The sequence below is a fragment of the Aplysia californica genome, unplaced genomic scaffold (assembly GCF_000002075.1).
Source record: "Aplysia californica isolate F4 #8 unplaced genomic scaffold, AplCal3.0 scaffold00414, whole genome shotgun sequence".
Taxonomy (NCBI): domain Eukaryota; kingdom Metazoa; phylum Mollusca; class Gastropoda; order Aplysiida; family Aplysiidae; genus Aplysia; species Aplysia californica.
Window position 1 is genome coordinate 342,164 of NW_004797684.1, and position 22,663 is coordinate 364,826.

Below are 22,663 nucleotides of genomic sequence, written 5' to 3' on the forward strand. Positions count from 1 at the left end.
AACACTTCCACATTGGTGACCCTGTCTGTCCATCTGATCCTCAGTAACTTTCTTAGACGCCTGTTCAAGAAAACCTGGTTCCTCTTTATGTCTTTATGCAAGTCTGTGATGCGTTCCAAGTCTCTTATCCATACAACAGGACCGACTTCAGATTTGAATTGAAAATCCTCAGCTTTGTTCGAAGTGAGATAGCTCTGGTCTTCCAAATCCTATCCAAAGATATGAAAGCAACCTATGCTTTTCCAATGCGGGACTTCATTTCAGCACCTGTTCCTCCCTCTCTGTCAATTATACTCCCAAGATAGCAGAAGGATTCAACGTCTTCTAGTGCCTTTCCTTCTATTGTGACCTCTTCCCTTCGTTGTGCATCTGCCCTTAGGACCATTGACTTTCCGGGGTGGACCCTCAATCGAACAGACTCCGATAGGCCGTTTAATACTGAAGTCTTTGTTTGCATCTGTTCCTGGGTATGCGACGGAAGTGCCAAGTCATCTGCAAAGTCCAGATCATCCAACTGTCCATGGGGTCCACTATATACCGTTTCTATGTCCTCTGGTGGTTTCCTTCATCAGCCAGTCGATTGCCAAGATAAAGAGGAAAGGGGATAGTAAACATCCCTGTTTCCCACCGGTCTTGATGTCAAAGCTGTCAGTGAGCTGACCATCATGTATAACCCTGCAACTTGTCCCTTTGTACATGCTCCTGATGAGGTTAACCAATTTCTGTGGGATTCCGGAGGATAATATTAGAACCATGTTATTTATACACCAACATCATGCTTTTACGTTATTGTAAGGTTGGCGGGATAATCAGGTTTGCCTACCTCTTTGAATCATAGAATTCTTATACAGTCGACCACCAAAGAATTGTCAGGGGAGTGAGAAAAAGATCTATTTATCCGAAGTTCAACTTAACCACCGGGATTACAAAATCAAGGTAGGAGTGTATATAATATATATATATATATATATATATTTTTGTATATTTTATATATTTTTTTTATATATATATATATATATATATATAAATATACATATACATATACATACATATATATACATATACATATATATACATATACATATATATATATATATATATATATATATATATATATATAAATATATATATACATATACATATATATATATATATATACATATACATATATATACATATACATATATATACATATACATATATATATATATATACATATACATATATATACATATACATATATATATATATATATATATATATATATATATATATATATATATATATATATATATATACAGAGCTGGTTGTAGCGGAGTACAAGTACTCCGGTACTTGTACTTACGTTACAATTTTCGGTACTTTTACTGTACTCCGGTACATTTTTGAAACCAGTACTTTTACTGTACTCCGATACTTTTTATAAAAGTACTTTTGAGTACTTTTAAAGTACATTTTCAGTACTTTTGAAGCTTAATGAAATGGAAAGTGCCGGCATTTCTGATCATAATTTACGGAACAAACACCCGGGCAGGCACAGCCGATCAACCAAGAGTTAAAAATTGAGATCAAAGAACGGCCCGTCGCGTCAAAGATCAGCCACTATCGTGAATGTGATCACAAGCGTTGTAAAACTCCATGAAACGGTACAGTGTTTGCTCCAGACGGGATCACACCAAGGTGTGAACTGACCGATGCGTTTCTTTTCCCCGAACACCGCACTCGCATCTGAGCTCACCACCTAAACTTACATCACTCACTGGGTGGGTAGGGCCTACACGTTCGCTTCAGGCGAGATCACATCAAACTGTGAACTCTTCCCTGATCATTGAAAGCAGTTTTTCTCTATTCCCGAATTTGCGAGACAGCCTTAATTTTAATTGGTGTGACCACAACGCAATGATGCGTAAAGACAAAGTAAAGGCGGTTGGGGGGGGGGGGGGGACTCAATCATAGATGGAAAGCTAAAATTGTAGGACAGGTGAAGGGGAGGGGCAACTGGATAAACGTAGATAAAGATCTCAAGACTCACGATAGGCTAATGAGTGTGTATATTATATGCCACTGTGGTTGGTCATCAAGGTTGACCACTATTTGCTCGCCATATGTCATAAATCCACCTAGGGGTCACGTCAGTTCATGGGTCATTGTAGATTCTTCCGTGGCTTCGTCGGCTGAGATCCCATATTTTTCTTGCTTCCGAGCACTGGGGTCTTAGGCGGAGACTACTGTAGTAGAGAATCTTTGGTTTTACTACACTTACTAAACTCTAGGAAACTATTGTATTTTGGTTTGCCTTGGGCGCTGTGGACCACACAGTGTTACCAAAATCTGTCTTACCACTATAATCAATTGAAACTGAAACTGTGTTCTCAATGTATGTAACAATTTTTGAGGCTACCTAAATTTCTTTTTAAAACTTTTTTTTTGGTGGTTTTTGCTTAAGGCTACTGTGATTCCTTGAGGATTTGTTAATGAAGAATTCAATGCACTTTTCCATAAACTTCTATGCTGGCCATTTTCATCAATTTTCTGTTTTCTTAAGAGCAACTTTGTATCTACATTTCAAATTTGGATACTTTTTCGGTAGAACTTTCCGACCTTTTGGACTGACTTAGATTTGATAACATTGTCTTGCTCAAACATTTTCTATTCATAATATCACTTACCCACTAGTTGTGTCAGTTTGTTTGGGGTTTTCTTTTTTCAATTTCACGGACCATTTCCACCTTCGTTCAGTGCGTACATAGTATATTCAAATGTTTTGTATACTGTTTACATTTTTAGTAATAAATAGCCTAATTTGTCAAGTTTACTGGATATGTTATTCAATCATAAGCGCTGAAGTGTTTTAGCATATTAGCAGAAAGTACTCATAAGTACTTTTTTAAAAAGTACTTGTACTCAAGTACATTTTACAGGAAAGTACTTTTACTGTACTTAAGTACATTTTTTAGATTGTACTTAAATTTGTACTTAAGTACTTTTTAAAAAGTACTTTAACAGCTCTGTATATATATATATGGGTATGTGAGTGACTGAGTGAGAGAGACAGAAAAATGGAAGCATAAACTGGCAGCAAAACTCTAACAAAACTAACATAACATGAGAAGATTATATATGGTATTCCGATGAGGCTCTGTTATTGCGATAACTTTTAATAGACAAAGAGTAGGAAAAAACGGGGATTTTAAACATCCTTGTTATTACCGGATCCCTGTTATTACCGGGCCTATTATATATATGGTTTCCACTCTATAACTTTTAAAGAGTAAAAGTACTTGCTGGGACTCAGGACTTCAGAAAGTGAACGTTGTATTTGAGAGGCATTTTCAGCTGAGAACATATGGAGGTTTTACTGTATTTCTTATTATCTAGCAGTGTTCCATGCCCTATAGCCTTGGGGGTAATGAGGGGAGGAGAAGTGGAAGTAACAACAGACAAGGTTATTGCATTGTGATGTCACACACACACTTCTCACTGTTTCAAGGAGAGATACTATGTTATGTAGGTCTAAGCGTAAGAAGGGAAGACCTAAGATGACATGGAGGCGAGTGGTATCAGCGGAAATTGAAAAAGCGGGGACATCATGGAAACAGATAGAAAAGGATGCTCAGGACAGGCTTCGCTGGAGTACTGTTGTTGATGGCCTGTGCTCCACTGGGAGTAAAAAAGGGCAAGAGAGAGATTGCGAGTTGATTTGCCCTACGTAATTAGAACCACCTTAAATTTGCACCCGTGGGAAAAAAGGCACTTCAACTCAAGCGTGTTTACATTTGAGTAAAACTCAACATATAACAGTTGGGACCGACCCGAGAAAAAGATAAACTTAACTGAAGATCAACTCAACACAAGTGGAGTCGACTGTATCTATGATTATCATTATTAGCCAAATTTTTGTCGTTCTCACTCCACATTCTTTGTTAGCCATTTACCTCCTGGAGATTTGTCACGACGCATACCCCAAAATATTATCAAAAGTCAGGAAAGCAAGCAACATCTCACTGCGCACCAAGATTTGACTTTTTAACTCCAACGTCAAGTCTGTGCTCCTCTACGGCTGCGAAACTTGGAAGACAACGAAGACAGTACTGAATATGGTCCAGACTTTCATCAACAGATGTATGAGGAGTATTTTAAGAATTAAGTGGCAGGAAAGAATAAGAAATGAAGAGCTGTGGGAAAGGACAGGACAAAGGATATAGAAGTAGAAATAGGACTAAGAAAGTGGCGATGGAGGGGACACACCTTAAGAAAGCCCAGCGGAAACATCACAAGACAGTCACTGCAGTGGAACCCACAAGGAGCACGAGGCAGGGGTAGGCCACGGGAAACATGGAGGAGATGCGTGGAAAGGGACATGAGAGAAATGAAGCTCACTTGGAACGAGCTTGGAAGGATGGCTCAGGACAGAGATAAATGGAAGGAGCTTTTATGTGGCCTATACCCTGCCAGGGGTGAAAGGCATTGATACCCCAAAATCCTTGGAAAGGGAGATAATCTTCAAAGAATATAATTCATAGATTATTAAATAATTCATTTTTATACAGATTTCTTTACAAAATGATCGGGGAAAATGGAGCTATATTAGTAAAAGAATATTGCTTCTAACCAGACAGTTTCCGTTGCAGTACACTATGGGCAAGTTATTTATTCCTCCCTTCCATTATAGTTGTGTATCGGGTTTTTCTTCGTTACACATTTCATCGAACTAAAAAATAACCAACTCCTCTTGCGATGTAAAAATACCCTATATAACAGTAGACCAAGAAATGAACTTTCGTGTCTTTGTTTGGCTGTTTGGTTGAGATCACTTCACGGGCTGATTTTGTAAGTTATTTTAAAACTTTCCCTGGATTTGCCCAAGTTTCAACTCCATCCCACCGGACAATTCATCATAATATTTACTTTTTAAATTCACACACGCACTAATTCTGGGCCAATTTAGACCATTCAAAAACTCCCTCAATAAAAGAACTCTATTTATGCTATATATAGCCTCTATTTCAGTCAATTCTTATCGGACAGTATTCCTAGACCTGAAAGAAACGTAATACCACAGCAGTGTCGCGGGTTCAGCAATTGAAACGCAGCGCAACACCATTCTTGGTGTGAATGGATAGACTCCGCGCAACGCTGCTCTAAGAGTTAAAAGGTTACATTAAAACGGTTGTGCAACAGTTTTAAAAAAATTCATGAGACATTTGGATTACAAGACAAGTCTGTACAATTGTACAAGGTGATATCCCTGTCATTAATATATTTATACATGAACTGAAAAATTTTGCACAATGAGTCAGGTGTCTCACAATTCAGTTTCCAATCTTTTGTTCTGCAACCACATGCCCTTCAACCAAATGCCCTCTCTATAAGAAACCATGTCATAAATCAAGACCTTTGAGACATGTAGAAAGACACACAAAATGATCATTGCGCAAGAAAGCTAAACACCAAAGATGGTAGCGAAAGTGTTTTTTCATCAGTTTATTCAAAAACATGTTGCAGTATGAGAAAAAAAACAACAACTAAAAAAACCCATTCTATATAATAACACAATAAAATCACATCCTTAAAGACAAGATTCGACTTCCTTCATCCATGGATAGGGACACAATGTCTGAGTAATAAAAAAAGAGGACATATTGAAAAGCATTTCTGTCTTTAAAGTCTAAAGAGGGATAGAATAACTTTTTGAGCCCCATTTAAAGATGCTTTCAGCAAAAGAAAAAAATTCTACGAACACAAAAGGCATAGGCTTACATATGGTCTTTTGTTGTAAAAAAGACTCCTAATACAAGGCAGCTTGAGAGAACCAGTGTATGCATGTTGTTGAACATGCATCTGTGAATGTGTGTGAGTGCGTGTGTTTGTACAATTGTGCGTACATTTTGTGTGTTTTCGACCAATCTAGGGAATAAAGCCCTAGAAAATGTGTAGAATGTGGAAGTGCTCAGGGCAGGTACACATTGGACTAGGGCACATTCAGAAGTTTTTGTCTGGAGATCCCTGATATTGGTCTAGACTTCTAACTACTAGAGGTAATTTGGAGGTGAGAGGGGAGGGGGGGGAGTGTTGGCAGACAGGGGTATTCAATATAAACAGCATCCTCAATCATCAGTAACTATGGCGTGGGGGAGGGGGAGGCAGGCAGAATGGCATTCAATAATACAAGCAGTGTGTTGCTTATTAGCCAGAGAACAGCTCCATCTCCACCAACCTTGAGGAATGGGTAGGTCTCTCTCTGCTAAGAAGCAAGAAACACCTTCCCTACTCATTCCACATCAATCAGTCATTTCTATCACTTTTTATTTTAAAAAATACCTGCACAACAACATTAGCGTCTAAGAATCCTTGGCATTTCCACAAATCATGAAGAACCACACACATATCATGCTCTAGCAATACACCATTCAACATTATTTAACATGTACTCGCTCAAGATGAAAGGATGATTCATGAAAAAACAAAATATAAATACAAGCCTGGATGGTGATGTGTATAATAACCTACTCAAAAGCGTGTTTAGCTGTCAAAAAAGTCGCCCCCCAAATCCAAATATCTGTCGCATTCGATCCCAGTAATTGACCTTCCAGCCGTCTCTCGTCTTGTCCAGTTCCAGGTCAGGGACGCCCGTCTGCTTCAGGGATAGCTGCGTGGAGCCGTCCTTATCTTTCAGCTCAATGGTCACCTCAGAGTAGTGCTCATCGGGCCAGGACTTGACCCGCCACTGCTGGACAATCTTCTGGTCTGGGACCTTGTTGAAAAAAAATAATGCAACCCAAAACATGACAATCTTCTGGTCGCAGACCTTGAAAAAGTAAAGAGAAACAAACCCCCCACTCACACCAAAAGAATACAAAACACAAAATACTACAAAACTTTACAATTTTCTGATCAGGGACCTTAAAAAATTATTTTTGAAACTCAAAAAACTATACCATTTTGTTGATCTTTTCATCAAGGTGCCACACAGCAACTAGTGAAAATACAATTGAAAAACACTCAGAAATAGTCATAGCATTTCTTAAATTAGGACCAAACTTTCAAACCACAAAGATAAACTCACTCTGGCAATAATCAAATTACAACCGTGATATTGATATATATTGCTTAAAGCTATGAGACAAAAAGAGTAACAGAAAAGAAGAAGCAGGCTACACTAGAATTAGACCTGCATGTGAGCCTCAACCAGATTGTCTGAAAATTTGACGCAACCCCCCCCCAAGAGATTTTGTCAATTTTGTGGGTGTCATAAGGAAGGACTTCCGAGTAACGAGCGACAACCCCAACAATCACAGTAAAGAAGAGACCTAACTCTAACCCTACCCCTAGGCCTACCCCAAAAAAGAACCTGCAACAGGCCTCATGTAAGAAGGCCAGCACAAGTCCAAAATTTTAAAAAAATATTAAAATTTACAACCACACTCCAAAACAAACAAGGAGCATAATATGGCATAGTATAATTATATGGCCTACATCTACATTGCTTTAATAGGGTTTGATACAATAACACTTGTACAATAGAATTGAAATATGAATCCTCCATATGGATCTAGAAATCTAAATATATCTAGATCTAGATCTAGATCTAGTAGAACAAGTGAATAGGAATAGGCCTTGAACTAGATCTAGAAATCCGCACCCGATTCCGAACAGAGGGACTCAGCCGAGTCTAGAATCTAAATAAATAAATAATTCACGCACCTGATGAAATGCTTTTTACCAACATTAATATTACAGCACAACCTATGATAGGGTTTGACACAATAGAAATGGAATATGAATCCTCCATTGAGGTCTATAATGATCTAGATCTATATAAATCTAGATCTAATTCTATTAGAACAAGTGAGTCGGACTTGAATGAATCCACATGACCTGAACAATTGAATTAGTCAACAAACGAAATTCAAAATGGCAGCTCGAGCACGAAACTGAAAGTAGATAATTTAGGTCGTCGTCCTTTTTCGTGTTCGAATTTCTACTCAGGTTCCGACAATTATGTTGGAAAAGCCGATGTCGGCAGTCGGCGCGAAAATGAAAGTGCCGACAAAGCCGACGGGAGAAAAAGGGGGCGCTGGCAGTCGGCCAGGCCTCGCACTACGCAAATTGTCATTGACTGATACAGGTGGGCCTAGCGATAGCATCGGCCGGCTCGCGATTGTCAGATTTCAGACGATTGTCGGCAAACATGCAGGTCTATAGAATGTCGCCTGTTCAACCTCCCGCCCAACTTACTGATACATAGCTGCCAACATTTTAAAACTACAACAACAAAAAAAGACACTACCCACGTAGCCACTCAAGATGTTGGGTACTGGCCCAGTAAGACCCCCTCCAAACCCTTCACACATTTTTTCTACATTCAATAAATTTGTGTTCAACAGATAAATAGGTCTATGGAAACGATCACAACTACAATTGACCTATCGGCTTTGTTTTCAATATAATCCCCAAATCCAATCTTGAAAGTTCATAATTTTTGTTCAGCATTGGCAACTCTGTGAGATGCAATAAAAGAAAACAAAAAATATGTATTTTCCAATAGGAAAACGAACTTCCATACTCGGACATACAAAAATGTAGTATCATTAGTATTAAAATTAAATTATATTTTTCGTACTGGTTGGCAGCTGTGCAAATATGACATAATGATGCTGATATGTACATTCACAATCACTTTTATTGAAACATAAACATTATCCAATGAAACTAAAAAAGAGTACACAGGTTGTTTTTTCTTAAACCAAAATTTCATATTTTGCAAGAGCTCTTTTGACAATATTGTTCATAAAGCACTACAGGGTTGGGTTGATTTAAATCAGGTTGATTTAAATCAGTTTATTTTTTTTATTTAAATCAACTTGATTTTTAAAATAAAAATCAGTGATTTAAATCATTTTTTTAAAATTTATTTTTATTCAGTTTTTACACATTTCAACATTCAGAATTTCTTTCCTTGGTTTCATAAAACAGATATAAGGTTTAGTAGACTAATATAATCATGCTTAAAAGTCTGCTTTCCCCCCCTTTCACTATAAAATAATACAGTATTCAATTAACTTTTTTTTTCCAAAATTGAAATCAGAGCTGTGTTGATTTAAATCAGTTGATTTTTTTTATTTTAATCAACTTGATTTTTAAAATAAAAATCAGTGATTTAAATCACTTTTCAAAAAAATGTATTCAGTTTTTACATATATTTAAACATTCAGAATTCCTTTCCTTGGTTTTATTAACCAGATATAAGGTTTCGTAGACTAATATAATCATGCTTAAAAGTCTGCTTTCCCCCCTGTCACTGTAAAATAATACAGTTCTCAATTTACTTTTTTTCATAATTGAAAACCAGGGTGGGGTTGATTTAAATCAGTTGATTTTTAAAAATTTAAATCAACTTGATTTTAACAATAAAACTCAGTGATTTAAATCACTTTTAAAAAATGTATTCTGTTTTTACATCTTAAAACATTCAGAATTCCTTTCCATGGTTTTATAAAATAGATTCAAGGTTTAGTAGACTAAAATAATCATGCTTAAAAGTCTGCTTTCCCCCCCCCCCCCCCCCCCCCCGTCACTGTAAGTAGTAAAATAATACTGTATTCAATTTACTTTTTTTTCATAATTGAAATTAGCATTTTCTTTTTCTTTTTAGACGAACACAAGCGCGCGCACACACACACACTGTAATAAAATGCATATTTATCTCATAATTACCCCCCCCCCCCCTTCCTTTTAGACTGACATTTTCTTCATTTTTTGTCTGTAGCCATAATTCACTGATATAGCAGATAAAGGCTTTCTAAAATTGCAGTTGCTTAAATTAATCATTAGTTAAAATAAAGACAATGCATTTTGCACTAAAAGAACTTACTTTTAGCCACCCAAAATCCCAAACTGTGTTGACATTTTTTTTAAAAATATAAAATATCCTATGCGATTTAAATTTTTTTAAATCTGACTTAATTTTTTTAAAATCGATTTTTTAATTTTTATTTTAAAAATATAAAAAATCACCAACCCTGAAGCACTATCATCTTTATTGCTAATCCAGTCATTGCTGAGCTCATATCATTCAGGCTGATGCCATGTCACACAGGACTAAGAACAGAAAATGCAGAGGTAGATATGAGATGAAAAAACTTCTAAAGGGCCGACAAATTTGTGACACACCAAACCAGAAATCATCACTTACCAAATCCACAAACTGGCCCACAATGTTTCCTCCAGCCAGAGAGAATCGCTCACCCTTGGCTGGTTCAAACACGATGTCACTCCCCATGTAGGCCTCCACCATCTACAGAGGTACAAAAGTTAATTGTCAGGCCAGTGTGTAAAATATACGGGTTAAACGCCCTTGTCAACAATATTAATTTATTTCAGAGGTGGGACGTCCGAATTAAAGCGAAATATGTTGAGAGCCTTGAAAATTTCACAAATAAAATGTTCCATGTTCAAGAATGCCCAGTCTGGAATTCGAACCAGGGCCATCCATTCAATGGTCAAGCATGATACCAACTAAGTTAATACTAATGGACCACGTCATGTAATAAAAAAAATTTAAAAAACAAATATCACTAATGCAATAAATTCCAAATCCTTGGAAAGATGGTTAACCAGGGCATGCTAAAAAAAACAATCAATCAGAAAGTCACTCACTGGCCGGAGAGTCAGCGCTCGGTACAGATCAGATGGCTGGCAGTGAAACGATTCTGTCATAGTCAGCGTTTTAGTTGTGATGCGAACACCAACTCCTACTGGTTTTTCTGTTGTGACAAACTTGTTCATCTCCTGCTTCGACTTATTCTGAAAAGACAAATATCACGAATGGTCAATTTTACTGAAATTAAATTAGCAAAAACAAGAAACAATTCATTAAAAGATTAAATCTGCGACAATATTTCAACAAAAAGGGTATTTCTGAATTGACACAAAAGAAAAATATAACTTAAAAAAAGGAAATTAAAATGTATCAAAGTTGTGGCACCACCAAAAGAATAAAAATCATTTGGCAAGTTATAAACTAGCCAGCTTTGTGCAGCAGTGACTACCCATATAATCAAGTCTCACAAACATTCTGTGCTCACTAATCACTCAAACATTCAGGCTACCCAAATATGTATCTACAACTAAAAGTAATTTAGGAGATATTTCCAACACTCCGACTCTTACAGCAAAATTTAGCAGTGAACACAGATATGAACTAGTAACCACATTCCCAAAAGAATTGATCATTTGTTTTAGTAAGAGTTTTACGGCATTTGCAACACAATAAGGTCATATAAGTGCCGAAGATTAGAGGTGTTACAAGAGAGTAACAAACATAAAAAAGGAGGAGGAGAGATCAGGACAAAAGATGTTTGATAGGAAAGAAGGAGCAAACCACACCAGAGCACCCGCCAACCACCCACAATAATTGAAGGAGAAAAAAAGGGGAACTTGAAAAATAAATGGAATAGCATAGCCCACACCAAAATACATAATTTGCTTATTCAATTCAATAAATTTAACACTAAGACAAGTACTTGGGACAACATATATAATGGAGGAGGAGGGGGAAAGGAGGAAGTGGAGGAGGAGAAAGAGGAGTTTGAGTGTGGAGAAGCACATCAGCATAATAACTGTCATATATAGTGCAGGGAAAATGTAAGACATAGACAGAAACAACAGAGAAAAAGAAAAGAAGCAGGGCCTACCAGTGGAGGAGGAGGAGGAGACAAAACAAAATAAAAACAACAACTATAGAGATAATAAAAGAATGACAAAAAGCAAAAACAGTCTCTACCTCCCCACTGCTAGGAGCTTTCGCCTGACTTGTGCTCTGCTCACTGCCTTTGGTGGGTAGGATGATGTTCTGACTGTACTCTGCGGCAAAACATGCATGACCAAAAAAAAATTAAATTAACTGTGATACAGTCCGTTTGAACCTATAGATCTATAAGTCTAAACCAGTACGAAGTTGTAAAGATAAACTTTTATCTCATATGATCTAAACACACGATAACAATAACAGACTCTTAAAACAGAGGAGAACATTCTTAAAGGTAGCAATTTATTGAAACACTGAAGTATGAACCTAACTGGTGCATTAAAAAAAACAACAACACAAAAATGTACCATGACTAGAACCCGCCTAAGAATGAAGATCAGCTTATACTGTATCATTACTGTCTTTTCTATATCTCTCAGGAAAATAATAAAGACTAACAAACTCATCAAAATTGTAGAACAGGTTTTTGACCAGATATACTCTTTTATGATAGCTGCATATCTAATCAAGGATAAGTGAAAAATCCAGAATCTTACCCAATCTTAGATCCTCTATGTATTTAGCCAAACGCTCTCTTATCAAGTTTGCTCCCTCAACTCTAAAAATATCCTTCAGCTTATGTGCTTCATCACAACTTTTATCTGCCGTCACATTCACCTGTAACAAACAAGAATTGACTTCATCCAGTATAGAAACACAGCTTAACACACGTCATCACTTAAAACACAGTCTTTTCTTCTTTCTTCTGACAACACTTAGCAAGAAAACATCACAGAAAGCTTCAGATCACACAAAACCCAGGTTCTCATTTGTGATGGTCAAAGAAAAATGCTTTAGGGACATGCACAGACAATAGGTCCCTTTATCTGACAGAGTAACAAACAAAAGTCACCCCATGATGGTAACCTGTCCTTGAATATTATGCTTAAATACCACAAAAAGTAAAAAATTGCTATTCCACTGCTAGTGAGAGAGGCATACTGGAGTGTAGTGGGAATAATCCTAACCCCTAACCACCCACAACGATGACCCATGAGTAAGGCTGTCCTCAGAGAAATTCGCGTGCGCAACCCGCAAGTTGCGCACGCAACTTTTGGCCTCAGTGCAACTTTTCCGCAACTTTTGCCTTTTTCGTGAATTTGCGAATTTTAGGCAATTTTCTGCAAAAGTTGAAAATTAATAATTTAATTTAGGTAAAAATAACCAAAATTTTCTTCCACAACTAAAAATAATGACGCGAAGAGGGACAATTCGTACCTGGAATTAGATCTACCACTTCCTTTGCACTAGATCTACGGGATGCCCCCAGTGCCCGTTGCGGACGAGATCAAGTCGGGACATAGAGTTACCCCCTTTAAACTATGGTAGTGTCAATTGCCACCGAGTGACGCGGTGGCAATTGACAAACCTTAAACTATAGTGTACATCTATCCGACTCGTTGCCTGAAAACAACGCGTTTGTTTTTGAGGCAACGAGTCGGGCGCGATCAATTTGCGCTATTAGTCTGTCGAGCAAACCGACCCGTCCCGACCTGACCTCCCCAATAGTCCTGGTTTGACTGAATTATCTTCTACTTCTTCTAGATCTAGCTAAGTCTAGACTCTAGATCTAGATATAGAGAAAACTCAATCGTAAACAGGATCGTCCGATTATTTAGCTTGCGTGGTTCCGTAGCACCAAGTAGATAGATCTAGCATAAAAATTAGTGAAAGACTTTAAATCTTAGGCCAGGAGGGTAGATCTAGACATGGATCGATTCATCCATAACCTTACGCCTGGAAAAGGCCGAAAATGGGGGGGGGGGGGGGGGGGAGGGAGGAGGAAAAGGTAAGAAAAGTGTAAAGGGGGGGGGGCAAAAATCCCCCAAAAGGTGCAAGATTATATTTGAACAGCCCCAAAACCACGCTGGTCACACCTTCCCAACGTCAGCGAGAGTTTGAGGACCTGACGCACGTGTCAGGGGACAAACTGTTTTTGTACACCATGCAAGCAACCTCCAGGCAGTTTTTTTTTTTTTGTGGGTACAGTAGACATTCACATTTAACTTTTGAGTTTGATCTAACAAAACTCACGTTAGTTACTTTGATTGCAATGAGCATAGCAACAATGTATTCCAATAGTTCCACGACATTTTTAGCTATACACGTCTTGCAACTTTTCTTGCAACTTTTGTTCATTTTTCTTGCAACTTTTTTGCAACTTTTGTTGATTTTTCTTGCAACTTTTTTGCAACTTTTGTTCATTTTTCTTGCAACTTTTTTGTAACTTTTGTTCATTTTTCTTGCAACTTTTTTGCAACTTTTGCTATTTTCAAATGCAACTTTCTTTGAGGACAGGTAAGGATCAGAACCCCCCCTCCCCCCCCCTAAAAAAAAACCCCCATCCACAAACACTTAAAGCTATCCTTAAAATTTTACAGCTTTATCAAAAGGCCACAGAGGAATAAACAGTCAAAGCAAAAATGCCAAAAGCTTCTGTATTTAGTGCAAGACTACTCACATCAATTTCATTTGGCTCATTCTCCTCACTCAAGTTGGGTATAACAAATTTTCCTTTGTATGACTTGACATCGTCATTCAGAATGCCTGTCAGTAAAAAAGGGGAACAATGAAGATAATTTCCAACGCTCATCAGGTAGAACACATATATATTTGTTTTAGTAGGGGTTTTACAACGCTCGCAACTGCATAAGGTCATATGAGCGCCAAGGGGTGGATGTCAACAGAGAAGTCCTTACAGGGAATCAGACTTACTCTGCTCACCTCTCTAACTTCAACAGCACAAAGTCTGCTTTGACTATCAAGGCACCCCGGAAATAGCGGGTCACAAGAGTGTGACAAACATACAAAAGAAGTAGAGGGGAAAATGACGATAGTAAGGATTAGGAAAGAAAAAGCAGCAGTTCCCTGCTGCAGTTCAGGCAGTTATGAGCATGACATTGATGAATCAGCCCATTTACAATTACAGTTCTACTGTGAATAAGAACATGGTCTATGTCCCCCCTTTGGGAATGGCCTAAAGACACTGCAGTCAGTAGAACTGCCCTGGAGGGTAATTCATTACTTTGATTCATTTCAATATAGGCAATACTGTCTCCATTAAGTCATAGGTCTATTCCTTGTTTTGTCACAGCAAGCTCTGTTAACCCTCATCCTGCGGGGGCCGGGTTTATGTCGCCTGATAAGCCTATTTCAGCACCTCCCCTTCATTCTGGTCCCGAATCAGTGTAGCCCCTGGCTCAGCGCACGCGCATCATCTTACGTGAAATTCGGGTCCCGAGTCGGATCCCCATTCACGCAGGTCAAGTGTGTGTGCGTCAGTCTGCTTGAGTTTGTGTGCGTTTGTGGCCTTCTTCTAGAACCGCCTGCGTTGGTTCGTAATCGAAGCAAACGTCTCATTCAAAACACGCCAAGTTGGTAGCTCTAGATGTTCGTCCAATGAAATTATAGAAGAAATTGACCCACTTAGACATGAGGAGCTCGAAAAGATAGTCAGGAAACAAGACTTCCATTTTTCTATACAAAATCTTTCAAATGAGCTTGATTTTGTATGAAATGAAACTAGCTGATAAAAAAGAAGCTTGTTTGATAGTTTGGAATACCATTATGCTGGTACAAAGAACAATTTGAGTGCAAAACATTCGGAAATTGACTTACATTATCCCCTTTCGAACCTCAGGTCATTCATAACAACAAGAGCGTCTAGGAAGGTTATTCGAATGGGCGTAACTACTCGTAATGTCTTATCAGCTTGTGAGAGGGGGTTATTCATGTGTTTGTAACACTTTATAAATAGAAAGCTATGAAAGATAGAGCGCTATTTTCATCATCGATTAACACACTCCCACGGTATTCACGGCGAAAACACATGTTTCCCGGTGCGTGTGCTGTACACCAACAGTACACACTGAGTGACCCCGGCAGCCTGCCCGGCACGTCCGACGTAATCGGTTGCTGATAAGATTCGCATCTCGGCACAGATGCAGGACAAGAGTTAAAAATTACACACAATATGATTTTCATCATAATAAGGTAGCTTTCAAACTACAAGCATGTACTACCCACCCAGGTGTTCAGAAAAGAATAATTTGATATGTGAAGGTTGTAGTACAAACTAGCATGTTTTTATGATTAAAAGAGAAAAAATGAAGAAAAAAATTAAAAAATTAAACTGTTGGAAAAAAAAAAAGCTTTTTTTTTTACTTTGTTGGCTTCTTTTGGCGAAAATCAATCAGTGAAGTCTCCAAATTCAATCTTGCAGTGTAGTATAGCACAGCAATTTTCCCGATATTTCCTTGGGTACCAGTACTACATTCTTTACAAACTTTTTTTGTGTCCTTCTGTGAGGAATAAATAGATTTTCAGTAGTAGTAGTAGTATAGGGTTTTACGGCGCTCGCAACTGCTAAGGTCATATGAGCGCGCGAAACACAAGTTGTTTACTTCCGCAAAAGTTCACTGCACAGTTGGTTAGCTTTTAGCCTTTAAAATGTTAAAATGTTATAAAAAATCAGTGTAGATATACATAATTTTTTTTATCTAAAACAATTTTTTCTAGTTAACATAAAAATTTTTAATTGTATCAATTTCACTCTACAACTCACCATAAAGGCCAATGGCCTTTATAAAATTCAAAATTCTGCTGGACAACAACGGAAAAAATGTCTTGCAATTTCTTGCATTTATAATATTTCCTTCGGATCTCTCCAAAGTCCAGACATTCGGTTAAGATGTGTCTAATGGTAAAATCTGTGTCGCATCCGACACAGAATGGCTTCTCATCTCCTTGTAGGAGGTATTTGTGGGCCAGGGCTGTGTGTCCGATGCGCAATCGAGTAAAAATGACTTCGTCTCTTCTGGAGAGGTCCGAAAGATTTCGCTGTTCCAGTTTGGATTTTATTTCATATAGTTTATTGTTTTTCTGCTTTTTCCAGTGGCTCTCCCACAGACTGGATAGATTTCAGTAGTGTTTTCTTCCAACACATACTTCTTACCATGCATACTAACCCAACTCCCACACAGCTAGGAGAAAATAAATCAAAATCAAACGTTGAAACTAACAGGATGTAATTCAATTGTGAAGGACAAGTTGAATAAAAAGGATGTGAAGAATGCGGGTCACTTATTGTTAAAAGTATAATTATTCCATAAGCATGTCACATTTCAGTAGATGGAAAGGCAATTAAAAGCAGAAACAGTAAAACAAAATTAAGAGAAATAGATGAATTTTTAAGTCAGAAACAGGAGGATCATCAGTGACACTTAATTTTTTAATTTTTTTAAAACCCAACTTTTTACAACTCACTTCTATTCTGTAAAGGTCCGAAGACTCAACTTGACAATAATACTCGATTACTCAAGTCTTAAAAACATTAATTTTTTAAACAAGAGCCCTCATCTTAAATTATACATCCAAAATCGTACATGACATAGGAAAAAACGATAACTTCAATAACAATAAATTGATCGTCTATAGATAGATATTAACTCACTCTGTTTACTTCTGAAAAAATCTGGGGGGGTTATCCCCCTACTGTTACTGTAAGTGAAGCCCAGAAAACGATTACAAAACCAAGGTTCCTCACCTGACCATTCTCCTTTTATTTCAAATTCATAGAAGAAAATGAGCTTTGCTTTCCTGTTGTTTGCACTGGCTTCTCCTTCAATGCTGTTAATTTCTTTGATCTCGCATGTTCCTATGAAGTCATATAAAACAAAGACACATTTCATACATATATATACATACTTAAACGGACATCATTCATTTCAAGGCATACTTTACATCTCTGATAAAGACAGTCGTCACAACCACATACTTATCAGCTGAGGATATTTGGCACCTATACATTTTGATTTTCCAAATAAAGTCTATTTCAATGGCAAATCAAACATAGAGCACCATTTAAAATTACTTTCAACTAAAGAGGAAAACAAACATACTAACCTTTTAACAAACATGAACTTTTTATTCCCTCGAAAAACAGTACTCACAATGAACAAACAATTGCCTAGTATGCACATGAATGACATTTTTACATTATAGCCTATAACAGAATTTCAGGGAAGGGAAAAGCTTTTATTTTAAAATGTAAATTTATGGCGCTAACGTTTATAAATAATGAACTGGGACGATGAAAACCCTAAAATACCTATTTGAAACTTCAATATAATGCCAAATGATTAGCTGCTAGTTTTCAATCTCATACCTACCTTTCTCATGCTCAACTTTGAGCCCCTTCAGCAATTCCTTGAGTTTCTCTTTCGACCAGTTTGTGGCATTCTTTTCTACCCTGAAATTTATACAAACCATCATGACGTCAAAACATTGAAAGGTAAAAGTAAACTTTAAACCCCCCACCTTCATCTCATACACAGATCCAAGGTCATCATGTGGGTGACAGCTACGATGTGTTGTGTCTAACTAAAACAGGGATAGACAATAACAGCTGAGTGAGATTTTATATCTATGCAAAGGGGGCGGGGGTGTATAAGACTTTATTTTTACCAATAATTTACAATACATGCAAAAATTAAAATACACATCAGAGTGTCATGATAGAAGCTGAAGCATAGTACCACATTTTATCTGACTAGTAAAACTGGTTGCTCCAATTGGGAATGGAACAAGTCCACTTAATAGAGTAGGACTTATCAAAATGAAGAAAGCAAGCCATTCTCTTCTGAGGTTAATTCAAAAGGGCTTTTGTTTTCTTTTGAAAAAGGGGGTGGGTGATGTAAGAAGGATTTTTTCGTGTTGTTGTTTTGTCGGTTTGTTTTTTGGTTAACTTTCTTTTTGTTGCTGATTTTGTGCAAAGGTAAAATGAAAGAAATATTATATAAGTAAGACGATGATACCGAATGCCATGGTAAAACAAACACACGGGTCACCACCACCGGAGAACGGCCGACGCTTCTGTCTGAAGTCCAAGTCAACGTCCATTGTTACAGATTAGGTAAATAAAACAGTGACCAGTCACCTCACATGCGCTTTGTGCATGAGTTGCAGGCGGGGCTTATAGCTTATGATAGATCACACACTTCCCTCACCAGCACCTTAACATTTTTTGTTAGGCCTACCCATTGGTCAACTTGGGTAAACATTCTGTGGAGGGACTAACAATATCGACAAGTGAATGAATTATGACTGCCCGTCCACAGCGTGAGGGGCCGATTCAAAATCTAAGACAAAGCGTCAGGCGATGAGTTAGCACAGCTGGCCACCTGAGGCAGGTCAATTTGCCACATTTAGATATTAATGTCCCTCAAGCAAAAAAACTTTACTTTTTGAGAATTGGTCCGTAAATGAAAAAGTTAAAGTTGCATGTGCAGCGATGACAATAAGAATTAAAATTTTTAACCAAATTGCTTTTAAACAAGCTTCAATTAAATAGGAATACATTTTAAGAACTGCTGTTTTTAAAATTTTAAAAAATCAATTGATACATGAAAGTTATAGGGATTTTTGTTGCTTGAGAGGTATTACAAAACTTCAACGTTTTCAACACATTTTGCTTAAAATTACTTTGGTCTAATTTTGAATTGCAGAAATTAGTTAAATTTACTCCACCTGTTACAAAAACAATATGTTTCACCTCAAAAGAATCAACACTGTTCTCCAATCACCCCCTCCAAAAATCAACAGAGGTATAGGGTAAACACATAACACGGACCTTTGTTACCTATTTAGTTTTAGGCAGCTAATCAAGAAACTTTTGCATGCTGGCTGGCTACTTATTCAGTATATGACCCAGTTTCCAGCTGTGTTTTTTCACTGAATGGGTGGTAATTTTAAGTTGGTACCGGTACATAAAAATGTACTAAACACAGGGATCTGAAATTTTACAGACATGTGGAGCACCTGTCTGGTTGACTTCCTTTTAGCTTTTGAAATACAGAAGAAAATCATACATCATACAAACACAGCAGTTTCCCCAGTTCTAGACATTTGTTGGCATTGTACATTTGCATGCATGTAGTCTTTCTTCTGATTGGTTTGAAATTTTAATTAATTTTCGTCCTCAAGTTTTCTTGTAACTATTTGAAAGAGAGCCATCTCTGATACTGAACAGCCCAAAAATTACACCTTGATTGCCAGTACAAAGCGCAGCAGGTGATTTGCATAGCAATGACATGAATACTATGACTGTTACTGTGTCCAAGTCGAAAATTGGGGACATTTTGGGGAAAGGCAAAACTAGATCTCTAGATCCAGATAGTTTTCACACTTGTGAATGGAATGACCCGAAAATAGGCTTTTTTTTACTGCATGCAGACATTATAAGCACTTTAAAAAAACTATTCACAAAATATAATTCATCATGACCAACAAAGCCTCCAAAATCACACTACCGAACTCAACAACACCTGTGAGAAATTCAACATGAAAATAAGCCCATCAAAAATAGAAGTTAGTTATGAAAGTGAGCCGAAACCATAGTCCCCTGAGGTGGCTGGTCAGATGACATGCGTAACAGGTGTCCAAACCATTTTATCCTCTGTCTTTTCATGTAATGCATGCAGGACTCAGTGCCGATAGCTGCTCTTACTTCTTTATTTCTCTGCCTGTCTCGTCTTGTGATGTTAAGGGTTTTGCGGAGACATTTCATTTCGCATGCGGTGATTTTGCTTTCATGGGTTTTGCTGAAGTAGGAACTTGTAGATTACCCCCTTTAAGTTTTGGTGGTGCGTGAGCGTTACTCTTAAAAATTTCGTCTCAGGGGTTTGCATATTTATATATATGCTTTAAAACGTAGGTGGTGTGTATCTGGCAAAAAAACTTTTCCCCCATCTCTATCCCGAAGTCGAGTCAAAGATTTTACAACACACCCACACACATGACACGGCAGTCACCTTTTGTCTGTGACAGAAGCAGTCGACCTACTTATCAGCTGCACGCAGTTTCCAGCGACACCGGCTGGCTTCAGCAGAGAAGCTCCATTCACATTCTGGTCGCTTGTATTTGCCAGTGTCGTGCCTTGAGTTTACCCCTGCCGTGAGATTACCCCCATCCTTCTTTAACATTCTCCGCCATTTTTACAAAAAATGAATGTTTTATCATTTGAAATAATTCGAAATTAACTAAAAGAGTTGTAACACTAGTTACCCTAACCCTAACATTGCCTAATTTAGTCTTACATAGAAGGGTGGACGGCAGGGGGTAATAAGTCAAAGCACCACACTCTGTGTGAGTCTGTGTGAATGTGTGTGTGTGTGAGTTAAACGTTAACATGCAAAAATTCTTACAATAAACTTAGGAGACACGATTTTTTTAGAGGATTAGTGTGTCAGAAATGAACAAAAAAACAACATTATCCCTTAAAAATAAGTTTCTAAAACTTAAGGGTTTAACCCTTCAAATAGAAAACAAAGGGTGAAGGAACCTCTTAAGTTGGCCTGAAAAGGGGAGCCCTGACCAAGACATTGGTGTTTTGGCCAATGAGTAGGCTATGACCTTAGCTGAAAATTAAAGCTTGCTCTGACAGTAGGAACACACTCCCTGGCAACAATGGGATTCAATTCATGATTAGAAAACATGGTTAACAATTCAAAGATCCATGTTTGCCTAGAATTCTACCTCTTCTAGATCTAGATATCTACATAACTCCACAAAGTTGACAAAGATAAAATTGAAAAAAAAGGTGGTCTTTCCCATTTGAAGCCATTTCGCTTAAAATTATTTTGGCCACCTCTATTCTCACCCGGGGTGAGAATAGCGCAGTTGCAGGTCTCTCACCCGGGGTGAGAGGGTGAGCCTTTTGGCTATTCTCACTCGGTGTGTGTTCACCGTGATACATGTACCATGTAAACAAACATTCCAGCTCTCTTGTGTTGAAAGCGTGCAATTTTGTATGCGGACAGTGAGAGGGAGAGGGGAGAGAGGAAGGAGAAAAAGATGGGAGAGAGAGGAGTAACCTAGATATATAAGATCTAGCGAGAACTTCTGGGCATATCAATATGACGACCAGCGTAGTTCGGCTCGATTCACAAAGTGAAATAACCGTAGCATCTTTGTGTACTTTGTAGAGGGCCAAATTAGTTTACATTTGTGCTATAACAACATTTTTTCTTTGGCTTTGTCAATTTGATCATCCACACCAATAGAAAGTATTCAGAAATTATATCTAGGAAAAACAGGTCCTGTTTCACACCAGGTGAGAGAATAGCCAACACTGGCAAGTCTCACCCGGGAGTGAGAGTGACGGGGTGAGAGGTCAACGCATTTTTATTTTCACTCCAAATGTTTCTTTACTTTTATAGACATTAAATCATGAGTCCCAGTGTTAGAACCAAGACCATCAGATTAGATTGCAAGTATAAAAAGATATTATAAGAACATCCCCACCTCCGCCCCCAACTCAAGCAGACACCGTCTAGGTCTACCCTCTAGGTCATGACTGACACAGTTAGACAGCAACCTGTCTCAAGAGACTCTACTTTCAAATAGATCTAGATTCTAAATCTAATTTGCTGTCTCACCAGTGCCAATTATTTACGTTCGTAGCATCAGGGCGATCTTCTACAATCCATCTAGGATCTCCTTCTCCCCACTTTGCCATGTTTGTATCTTGGATAGTTTGTTAATTAACTTGACAGAATTTTACTCAGCAACTCGCCGAAAACACGGGAGTATTCTAGAACTGCTGTAATACTAACAAATGTAAAACCGGAAGCAGCATGTTAGAAACAACGACATCTCCTAGTAGGCCCTACTGTTTTTAACCAGCATACTAAATGCCAACATTCTACATTACTTTTTTAAAGCATTCATTTCACTCAGGTATTTTCTGAAGTAATTTTCAATCTGTAAGGAACAAACTGAGCAAAACCAAAGCTAATTAAGATCTTAAGTGATGGCATTTGCTATGAAAATCCCCCTCCATCTTTTCATACTTGT

General features: G+C 37.7%; 1 protein-coding gene across 1 annotated transcript; it reads right to left on the reverse strand.

Moving 5' to 3' along the window:
- Positions 1 to 5,464: 5,464 nt before the first annotated feature.
- On the reverse strand, positions 5,465 to 22,451 carry LOC101854655 (activator of 90 kDa heat shock protein ATPase homolog 1). Its single transcript, XM_005104312.3, has 9 exons — positions 22,246 to 22,451; positions 17,980 to 18,059; positions 17,355 to 17,465; positions 14,271 to 14,356; positions 12,307 to 12,427; positions 11,786 to 11,865; positions 10,660 to 10,806; positions 10,196 to 10,297; positions 5,465 to 6,754 (listed from the first exon to the last, which is right to left on the reverse strand). The coding sequence occupies exons 1-9, from the start codon at positions 22,323 to 22,325 to the stop codon at positions 6,530 to 6,532; spliced, it is 1,032 nt and encodes a 343-aa protein (XP_005104369.1). The 5' UTR covers positions 22,326 to 22,451; the 3' UTR covers positions 5,465 to 6,529.
- Between the last annotated feature and the right edge of the window lie 212 nt (positions 22,452 to 22,663).